The 10,742-nt window shown below is 44.4% G+C and overlaps 1 protein-coding gene across 8 annotated transcripts in view; it reads right to left on the bottom strand.

Annotated features, from left to right (window-relative positions):
- Positions 1–10,514, bottom strand: part of DACH1 (dachshund family transcription factor 1) — a 365,083-nt gene extending 354,569 nt beyond the window's left edge. For 2 of the 8 annotated variants that reach the window (XM_065055373.1, XM_065055394.1), the window contains exon 1: positions 9,415–10,242. In XM_065055373.1, coding sequence (XP_064911445.1) covers positions 9,415–10,124 — 710 coding nt within the window. In that variant the 5' untranslated portion in view covers positions 10,125–10,242. Of the gene's footprint in view, positions 1–9,414 lie in introns of all 8 variants that reach the window. The other 6 variants (XM_065055401.1, XM_065055421.1, XM_065055411.1 and 3 more) reach the window with 5 other exon arrangements.
- Between the last annotated feature and the right edge of the window lie 228 nt (positions 10,515–10,742).

Raw genomic sequence — 10,742 nt, forward strand, 5'->3', positions numbered from 1 at the left:
CTAAAAACCTCACTGATGCACTCCCCAGGAAATGTTATGACTCCTTCCTCACACGATTTGCATGTGTACTCCTGAAACAGCTATATGCTGTTAAATTAGTATTTCTAACACATTTTCCTCATAGCTTCTCAAGAAAGTATTTTATACATAGCTATACTTTAAACAGTAAATTACTGTAGCAGGAGCTTTGTTTTCTACTACTATCTTTATTTTTAACATGGTATTTCAGCAGCAAATTATTTTTAACGGGATCAGTAGAATCATAAGCCATCTACTATACCAAACAATGTAAGATAAAATAATTTATTAGCATTTCATGTATATTTTTTAACCTGAGCTGTTAAAAGCTATGAGTATCAGAAAGAAAAAAAAAATAAAAACAACACACAACCAAAAAACAAACCTGATTCTGCACTGAATTAGAACAGTATACAACAAAATTTGCAACAGAATCGTGGCATTAGTCTTTAGTGGTACATACAAACACAGAGAAATAATAAAGTCCTGTGTATCATCTACACTGTAAGAACAGTTCTAACAAGCTAAGAGGGAAATGTATTAAAAAGAGAACATATGACTTTTCACTTGTATCAGTACTTATTATACACTTAATACCACCTGAGGTATTTTCCTTCCCCCTCTTTTTTTAAGCTTTTAAGCAGAAATTTGAGGAAACAGAAAACAATTGGAAAATGGTTTCACTTCCTTCCCACCAAACTATCAGTGAATATCAGAACTAAAATGTGAAAAGTGACAGGTATGGCACACATCTTGGAAGTGCCCATTGCCTTCAGAAAGAGATAGGCTGCCCCTGTTCTGCAAAAATGAACACGAAAAATCCCAGCAGAGGGTATGAAGCCACGGGTTATACCAAATTCTGATTCTCATTCCTGTCAAGAAGCTGCTCTGATTTCCTTAAATTAATTAATACGAAAAAAAGACAATGCTCACAAAAACATTTAAAAATGCATCATGAATCTATTTTATGCAACAAGTGTTGATTTACAGGACGCTAATCTAAAGCATTTTTTCAATGCTTTCAAACTGTCCATATGGATGCAAAAAAGTATACAGTAAGACAGCTTCCTACCAAAGATGTCAGCTGATTCTTTTATAGCACGTCCAAATGTATTTTGCGTATGCTGGGTTTAAAAGATGTATGTAGGCTATTGAAAGCAACAGGACTATCCACATTCTTAAAGTTAAGCATAAGGTTTAAAAGCACAGCATTTTTATTTTATATGTAAATAGCAAAGTCCTACAGGTGACCTTCTCCAACAAGGGTTTTTACAGCAGGCTAGGAGACTGGAAACAAATTATATGCTTCGTAAGGACAGAAAGCACTGGCATCCATTAAAACACAATATAAAACCAATACAAATATTAAGTTTATATTTTTAATACATTTGGAAAAGTATCACTTAAAAAATAATAGCTTTAGCAGTGTTTTTAAAAGAGTGCTCAAACTATTAATAAGCGCTGACTAGATTCATCACCGATAAAAATGTAACGCATTGTTTGTATTTCCTTTCAAAATATAGTACCTATAACCTGTAAGCAGCTTTTTTCTGTCGCACACACGAAGTCACGATCTAGCTCTTTATTAAACAAAAAGAAATATTCAGAAGTATGGGAACAACATAAAATCAGGGTTACAAAAGACGTAATTAAATAGTAATGAAATATATAGTACCTGTTCCTTTTATAGTTTACTTTGTACAACTACTTTCTTTTTGATCCCTTACAATTGTTTTATGTAAGATAATAGTGCAAAGCATTTCCCAAAAGTAAGATTAAAGAAAAAGATTCTATCACACAGCAATTTGTGAACACTAGCATAAGATATATGTCCTGAAGAGCAGCTTTTGGTCCAAATGCAAAATACGATTACCTGTTCTTAGTACAATATCATTAACAAGTGCTCTAACACGAACGTTATTTAGTTATGAACTTCAATCATGATGTTGTCACGCTACAAATATATTTTAGCTGACAATTATTCTAAAATGTTTGCAGCAGCCCCAGGTATTCCCTTTCTTCCCCCTTCTACACAGCCGCCTTCCATTCCCGTCTGTCACTGTTATTTTCTCAGCCAGGTAGTCTGTACGCACACCTATGTATGGCCCTCTCAGTCAGTCATGCAATCTAAGGTACAAATTAAACAATAAAAATACATGTCTAATAATTAAGATGCATTTTTTTCAGTATTTTTAATATCATACAAAATTGTAATGTGAATAGGAAAACTTGTGTGAAAGCTTAGCTTGAACCTGAGCTTATTCTGGATCGAAAGGAATTTAAGCAGAATTTAGCCATTTGGCTAATTCAGGGAATAATTCTATAAATTCTAAGGACAAATAAAATTTAATGACCAAGAGATCTTCTCATTTTAATGGAAAAAAGCATCCAGTTAGTGTGGCATGGCAAGGCATACCAGGAAATTTTAATTACACCTGCTCCACTGTTTCTGGACTATGGCTAACTTCAGCCTTCCAATGGACATGAAATCCCACTGTCTGATATTTTTAACAAAAAAAATCTGTGCTTTTTCATACTAAAGTAACTTTCTTCTTCACAAGGAAGATGCATAGTATACGAGATGCAAAGAAAACATCTACAGTAAATTAGTCTTGGAGCGAACAGGGTACTTTTAAACAGACTAATGAACAGAAAGTTAGGTAGGTGTTACCCACAGAAATATCCTCAGAGATGCGTAATAAAAAAGCTTTAAACTGTTTTATTACATCTAGATAATAGCGTTAAGAATATTAAAAAAGAGGTTTCGACTATTTTGGAAAGTTTTTGTTTATTCCCAAAAAACTGTTTGGATACACACAACTTAAAGGATCTTCCCATACAGTCTTTCAAATTGTATCATGAATGTTCATACACCTGCCGCAGGAGGACGTTGACTCTAAATGCAATTATCACAGAACAATGTTTAAAGCAATGTGAACTGAAATATATGCTGTGATCCACTTCCTCCATCACAACTCATGCAAGCAGCTTCATTAGTTTTGGTGAATGTATCTGAACTGCCGCGCAGGGTCCTTTCAGTCCAATATCCCATCTCTAAAAGAGATCAATGAAAATTCACAGGAGATAATGCAAGTTTACAATCTTTACAGAGCTATCCTTCCCTGGTGTAGTTTCCCAGCTCATCGCTATCAGTGATTTAGAGTGAAGAATCCCAAACTGGGACTTAACTGTATGGTCAAAAGCTGATCCTTCCTCTCATGAAATTCAGTGACAGCATTTTTCTACTTTATGCTATGGAAAACATGCTACTACCTTTTTATTTTCCTTCCACTAAAAAAAAAAAAAAAAAGTTTAAAACAGCCCACAGTTATCCACAGTTCATGCTAAAATTCTGTATTCGATAGATTATACTTCAATAGTCTGCACTGCTTAAGAAATGAAACATCAGCACTTGTTAGGAGATGCCCCTGGCTGAGCACCGTATCAGAAAAATAAGCAGAACATAGTGGGTTAAGAACAAAGTTACTTCTCAAAGCAACCTGGATTTTATAATTTCAAATCACAGACATTTCTCGATTCTAAATACAAAGATTTTTGGTTTATGTTTCAGAATTTTTAAAATAATTTAAATGATAATGGAAAAAGAAGAATTCTTCCTTAATGCACACTGGAGAAATTATCTATATATGAATTAACTCCCTGGATCATAATAGCTTTTTGCAGATGACTCTTCAGCTCTATCATTTAAATACGTATTTAGGCAACTAAAAATTTACTGTCAATTCATATTATGTCAGTCCACATTATGGCGCTGTTACAGTATGCACATTTAAAGATTATTGAAAAAATTACTGTTCATGTGCACTATATAATTTGCAAAAGGTTAATAACTATTTTAAAACAATGAATGGAATTAACTCATAACGCAAAGCAGATGCCCCAAACGTTATTTTTAAAACAAAACATATTTAACTTATAAAAGAACAAAGAGGATCTAAATCCAGTCCTGTTGCTTAAAAGCAGACAGGCATCGTGGTTGTTCCGGACTCTCGGTTCGCTGGCTCATACAATTTTGATAAAACTCAGTAGTTTCTGACTGCTTCCTCTGCTATCCTGCAGGCAGAAATGAATTTTTACAGCTAAACTTGTACAGCTCCTCCATGAAGAGGCAAAAGTGGCAACGCTGGAAGAGATTTACCTGTACCAGACCAGCAGAGATAATTTAATATATCTATGATATAGTTCAAAAGGGAAATATTAAAATTCAATCCAGCGTATGACAATTCTCTGCTTCATACGCAATTCACTTTAGATGATGAATTGCAGCAATAGGCAAAAACAGCCGGCTGGAACAATCTAGTAACAGGAGAAAACAGAAGAAACACTAAATGGCAGTCAAACAAAATTATCATTTCCAACAAACGTTCGGAACACACTCCAGGTTACAAAATATGAGGCAGACAAGTAGTAAGTAAGATTACTCCAAGTGTGTTTTGGTTTAGGGTGCTGTGGAGTGGCAGAGAAGCAGACATGGGTGGGCGCAGCAGCCCCCAAGCGCCGGCCCATGGGGATACACAGTGGGACACGGTGGGACATGGGGTCCCGGCATTCCGGGGGGGACCACCAGCCCTCAGCATCATGCCTGCAGCTCCAGCAAGAGAGCAGAGGCCTAACATCAAACTGAGCATTTGGACAGAGAGAGCAGCGGTTTGCTTTCACACAGTCCATTTTGGTAAGGAAAGCTGATAGCAAACTGACAAGAAAACTGTGCATTTTTATATAAACTACAGTAACCAGTGAAAGATTTCATAATTATAAAAAAAAAAAAAAAAAAAAACAATATTCCCAGCTGCAAGATAAAGGAGGAGTTAATCAAATTGAATACTTCAGGAAAATCATGTGCAGCAATCAGGAAAAAAATGTCCCTGTGTCCCTATGCCCACCCCTGGCAGCCCCTCACAGGAGCGGCACGAGCAGTGCTGCACGACGGGCAGCAAACCTGCACCGGGGAGAAGTGTTCCCCTCCTCAAACACCAGACACTGCCTGGGACTAAGTGTCAGGTTAAAGGCATAAATAGTCTGTTGTGTTGTAATAAGTTTGGTTCAAAGGCCTCGGCTCCTAATTCAGAATATTTACCAATAAATAAATATCATAAGATGGATGTCCAAGTTCTGTTTTTGCAAGCACCTGGAGTCTTTCAGGTTTTTTAAGCCCGAGGAAGCCACCTCCAAACATGTTACTCCCTCTTTATAGTTACTACAATTTATTCTCTGGCCTTCCAGAAGTCATCTTTGCTTGTAAAACCCACCGTATTTCTGCTGATTATATTTTAGTAATCTGTGGCAAGAAGGAAGGTCATCAATATAAACCACAGATACTATATATTTGACATTCCTCCCAGCTGCACTTGCTGGCCTGTTCATTTGAAATATCTAGGATCTATATTAACCTATCTGGGTGAGATACTCCTTTAATTAAAACAAACAAAAAAAAATAAAAGCCAACTATGCAAGCTTGCAGTACTCAGTAAACAGGGACATGCTAGGTCCACATAATTTGAGAGGAGCAGGAACTATCAGAGACTTAATAACTGCCATGTAGGACAGGCTTTGAAAAGAATTGTTTCATGTTCAGCGTCCTTCCCCTGTATAGCAAAAAAATCAATTAGTTTGTTTTCCAAAATTTGTAAATACCTCCCAAAGTGTGCAAATAATTCCCCGCTTTACGTATGAATGTCAATGCACTCATTCAAAATCATCCTCAAATGTCAGAAAAGATTAACATATCCTGGCCACAGGAGGAAGGTCAGAAGAAGGCACACGCTTTTCGTCTTTACTCGGGTGGGCACGATCCAAAGCCAGGCTATGTACGTGGGAAAACTCCACGAAAGGACCCAGCATAGTAAAATTCCACGACAAGTGCTTGAAACACAAGAGACCAGAAACAATCTGAGATCAATAGCTTCCAGGTCATTAATCCTAGGCAGGTGACATCCAGTGCACAGTTCGCAACTCTCTTTCACACACACATTCAAGAAACCTGACTCGATTGGCATCTAGTAGCTTTAAATGTTTTCCATGTTTTGCCTTTATCCTTCCCCTATTTGTTTGGCATATGGCTTTCTAGCATCCCATTAATGTCAAACCGTTTAATCGGAATGTAAGCTAAATGCACAGTTTGCTATTTCCTGGATTTCTGTTTGGCGACCAGTGTTTTTTATGAGGAAAATAAAAGCAAAGGTCAGTATGACCAGAAAAGAAAAGTCATCTTCCGTAACGGAAGCTTATTTTTCCACTGAACTGATACAGAAGCCTAATTTAGAAAAAGGTCCTTTAGTATCATGTTATTATTAGGAGTATCACAAATAAACACAGAAACCAATTCACTTTACAGACCTCCACATTAAGCATTCAATAGAAAATCCCTTGGTGTTTCATTGATTTTTGTTTTATTGATTTTTTTAAACAGCAATATCACAGTTAAAATGCATCATTTTGGTGAAACACACCTAAAACTTCTCCATCTCAAAATAAGTTATTACAAATTATTTCCACAGCAACTGGCAACTAAAGATTCAATCCATTTAAAGAACAACGAAGTAATGGCTTTATTTGGATGCCTTTTTTGATTAAATAACGTATTAACCTTGATGAAGCTTTCCAAAGAGGGATTAGCGTACTCGAGTGCATCAGCTGATTATGAGACAAATATAACAGTGACAAGATGCTGGTTCAAAATTTTTGAATCTGATGAGTATAACAATTTAGCCGTGAGGATGGGGTTGGCTCTCACAGCTTCCATCTCAACACTTAAGTGTCCATCCAGGATACAAAAAGACATCACCCGGCTAAAGTGTGTGCAGCAGCTGAGAGTCTGGAAAGGTCGCTCAAATCACTAAACCGAGTAGATCAAAATATCCTGCATAATTACTATAACGTCAGAAATAATTAAAAATAATTAATTTGTAAGCAAAGAAGAATCAGAATGAAATGTATTGGAGGAGAAACCCAGAAAGTAAATACAGCTTTCTCTTCTGATGATATCACCCATTTTGACCAAAACTCACTGACCCACTTTGCTTTATTCGTCTATACTGTAATAATACATTTTGCATACCTATTGTATATCCTTTCCATTAAGTTATTTGCTTAATGGATGTATAAGTAAGTCTACTACAATTACGCTTTTTAAGGGTCAAATCCTATCCACTTCTGAACCCACTACTGTAATTTCTACTATGCTGGATGGCAACACAGCAGACCTCAGAAACAGCTGAAACACGGCCGATTTTGTGTTGACATAATCAACCCATGTTACAACCAGGCTGCCAAACCCTTTTATAGCCCTGCCAAGTCCAGGAATTGGTGTCCTCATTACTTTTCCCCCTCCCTAAAAACAAAAAAGGAAAAAAAAAAAAAGTTTTGCTTTTTTTAAATCTCACATGTTCAAATTACAGTTCACACAGTATAACTGTAGCAAAATAAAACTTCCATCAGTTTATTTTAAGGACCAAATCTTGGAAGTCGTGCAGAGTTGCTACAAGTTAAATGCCACACACACATTTAAAAAAAAAAAAAAAAAAGTCTAAGAGCAGCTATTAATATTCATGTTGATTCCACATGAAACAACAGCAGAGTTACCCGAGCAGCTACAGTTATGTCAGCGCTTGGAAGTTATTCCAGGCTGTTTTGTCCTGCTGCCCTGAATATTCAGGAACTTCAACAATCCATCCGGCAACAGCTACTGCAGAGTGAGTGCTTTGCTTCGTCTGGCTCTATGCTAATGAATTAGCTCCAACCACCCTCAGCTACCTCAGCCAAGGGGGAAGGAGAGAATGCCGCACGCCCCGTCACCGGGGAAGGGCAGGAGCGCGGCATCGCATGGGGTTAATTCCCCACGTGTTGGCTGTTGCTGCACCTTGAGATCTGACAATGGGAAAGTGAAACGAGCCCGCTCTGTTTATTTGCGTATATTGAAAGTAGAATCGGGACTTTGACTACGGCCGAGCCTGCGCTCCCTCTGAAGTTCCCACCGCCCCTCCAGCGCGGCAGAACCTGAGCCCCCCACCAGCTGCCCCAAGCAGGGGGAGCCCCCGGGAATGGAGGCGCTTCCGACCTCTCCGATCTCGGGGTCACGGCAGTTATGCGATCTCTTCTCCTTATCAAGCAGATTCAGCCCTGTAACCTACCGATTGAGAGATAACAGCCCCACGCTTTCGCCCTCCGTTGCAAAGCAGGCGGCTATTGCAGCCGGAATTCCCCTTTTGCTAGCTCCTTCTCCAGCCCCGTTACTCCCCAGCACCCCTTCCCCCGTAGTGCCAAGTTTGGGGCTTCATCTCTCCTCCGTGCCCCCCCCCCCACGACCGGCGGGGTGAGCGGGCAGGGGAGCGCGGCGGTACCCCCGCACCGCCCGCAGCCAAACCTCTGCCCTCCCGCCCCCGGCGCCATCCTCGCCACCGCGCCCGCGTTATTCTGCGCGGTAACATGATTCAGCTTTGCCAAATCCCTTCCGCGCTCCCGGCTGCCCCCGTCGCCTCCTCCCCGGCTGGCGGGGGCCGGGAGCTGTTCGCACCTGCTCCTCGGGAACCGACCCCCCGCCACGGGGGAGCAGGCCAGCCCGGCCGCCTGGCACCTCTCCCCGCTACCCCAGAGCAATAGCAGTCGCCGCCACCTCCTCCTCGCCGTCTTCCCGCCCTCCCGTCCCCCCCCTCCCCAGTCGCCATGTGGCAACTGCCTCATAGACCCATACAAAAAGTGCACGTGCCCCGTCGGATATATGACAGCAGCTGATGACCCAGTGGCTTCCATCCACCCCGGATAGAGCCCTCCGCCCGGGAGGCGGCTCCGCGCCCCATCCCATTTACGCGAAACCCCAGTGTCTGTGTACACCCCCCCCCCCCCCCGCCCAGGAGCGCTCCCGCCCACTTCTGTTCACCCTTCAGGCAGTTTTTTCCCAGGGTTGCCCGTTTTGAAGGTATATCCAGGGTCAAACTTGGGGGGGGAAGGGGGAGCGGTCAGAAAGCACTTTTTGGCCCCCTCTGCCCCATCCTTCACTGGCCCTCCGCCCCCCGCGTAAGCAGAGCCCGTGCCAGGAACAGAGACGGGGACAATGACAAGGCGACACTTGCACGGCACGGAGGGAGAGGGGCAGAAACGCCCCTTCTCCTTCCTCCCTCCGTCCGTCCGAGCAAGAAGCGGCGCGGCCCGCTGCGGAGGAGGCCGGCTGGCTGCCGGGGCAGCGAGAGGGAGGGAGTGAGGGAGGGGGCGAGCGCATGTGGCCGCAGGGCTCGGGCCGCCCCCCCGGGCCCGCGCGGTACCAGCGGGAAGCGGCGCAGCGCCCGCCCGGGCCGCACCGCGCGGGGGTGGGACGGGGGCGGCGGCGGGGAGCGGGGCGGGGGGGCTTGGCGGTGTGTGCGTGTGCCTTGCGGCGGTTACCTGGCGTTGGTGCAGTCGTTGTAGAGGGTCTCGAAATCCTTCCTGGAGATGAGTTTGCAGCGGTTGACCCCGGGCTGGATGGCCCCCAGCCCCCTCAGGATGCGGACCTGCTCCACGTTGCAGACCACGGGCGTGATCTCCAGCCGCTTCAGCTTGGTGTAGACCGTGTGCAAGCCCCCCACCAAGTGCTTCAGGAAGAGGTCGAAAGCCTGGGGCAGGCAGATGAGCTCGCAGCCCTCCACGGTGAAGGAGGCCACTTTGGCCCCCCTCAGATCCACCATCTTGCACTCGTTATTCTGGGGGGTGTTCTCCACCGGGGACGGGGTCGAGTACACCGGCTTGCCGGGCAAGCTGCTGGCCGCGCTGGCCGCGCTGGCATTGGGAGTGGAGGTGCCGCCGTTGCCGCCGCCGCCGCTGCTGCTGCCGCCGCCGGTGCCCAGGCTGGGGCTGCCGCCGCCGCTGCCGCCGCTGCTGCCGTTACCGCCGCTGGTGGTGGAGGTGACTGTGGCCGCCGCTGCCGCCGCTGCGATGGGCTCCGGCCGGAATAGGTTTGTCCCCGAAGCGGCCGGCGGGGGAGCGATGGACGGAGACGGAGAGGAGGTGGCCGACGAGGAGGTGGTGGTGGTGGTGGTGCAGGCGGCAGAAGTTGAGACCGGAGGCTGAGGGGGGACCAGCTGGGTCGGAGGGATCAAAGCAGCCGGTACGGCCATGGTCACATATACGGCGGAGGGGGCAGGGGGAGGGGGGGAAAGTTCCCACACACACACGCAGGGGAAAGGGGAAAATTAAAAAAAAAAAAATGTAAAAAAAAAAAAAAGGAAAGGATAGAAGGGAGGAGGGGGGAGAAGAAGGGGGGGATAACCCCAGATCAGGTGCTGCGGCGAGCGAGAGAGCAGGGGGCAGAGTGAGAGAGAGAAACGCACAAAGTGTCCCGCAAGTGGGGACGGAGGAGGAGGAGGAGGAGGAGAAGTCCGCTCCGGGCGGCGGGGCTGGGGCCGAGGGGAGGGGGAGGGCAGTTTCTTTTTGTGGTCCTTGCTCTAGCACCACGTTAAAGACGAAGGTGAAAAGGAGGAGGTTTGAAGGACTTCGGTTCTCTCTGGCAAGTACATTGATCAAAGATTGAGAGGGGAATGACAGAGAGAAAATGAGCTGGGAAGTGCTGGCTGCCGCCGCTCGCTCGCTCGCTGGACGAGTTGTTGTTGTCACACGGTGCGGAGGGGAGGAGCTCCGGCAACTTGAAATACCCTTTGAAGCAGCAAAAGGCTCACTCACTAGTATTAACCCAAATTATCCAACCAGGAACCCGGAGCAAGGAAACAGAGAGAGGA

The sequence above is a fragment of the Columba livia genome, chromosome 1 (assembly GCF_036013475.1).
Source record: "Columba livia isolate bColLiv1 breed racing homer chromosome 1, bColLiv1.pat.W.v2, whole genome shotgun sequence".
Classification (NCBI taxonomy): Eukaryota; Metazoa; Chordata; class Aves; order Columbiformes; family Columbidae; genus Columba; species Columba livia.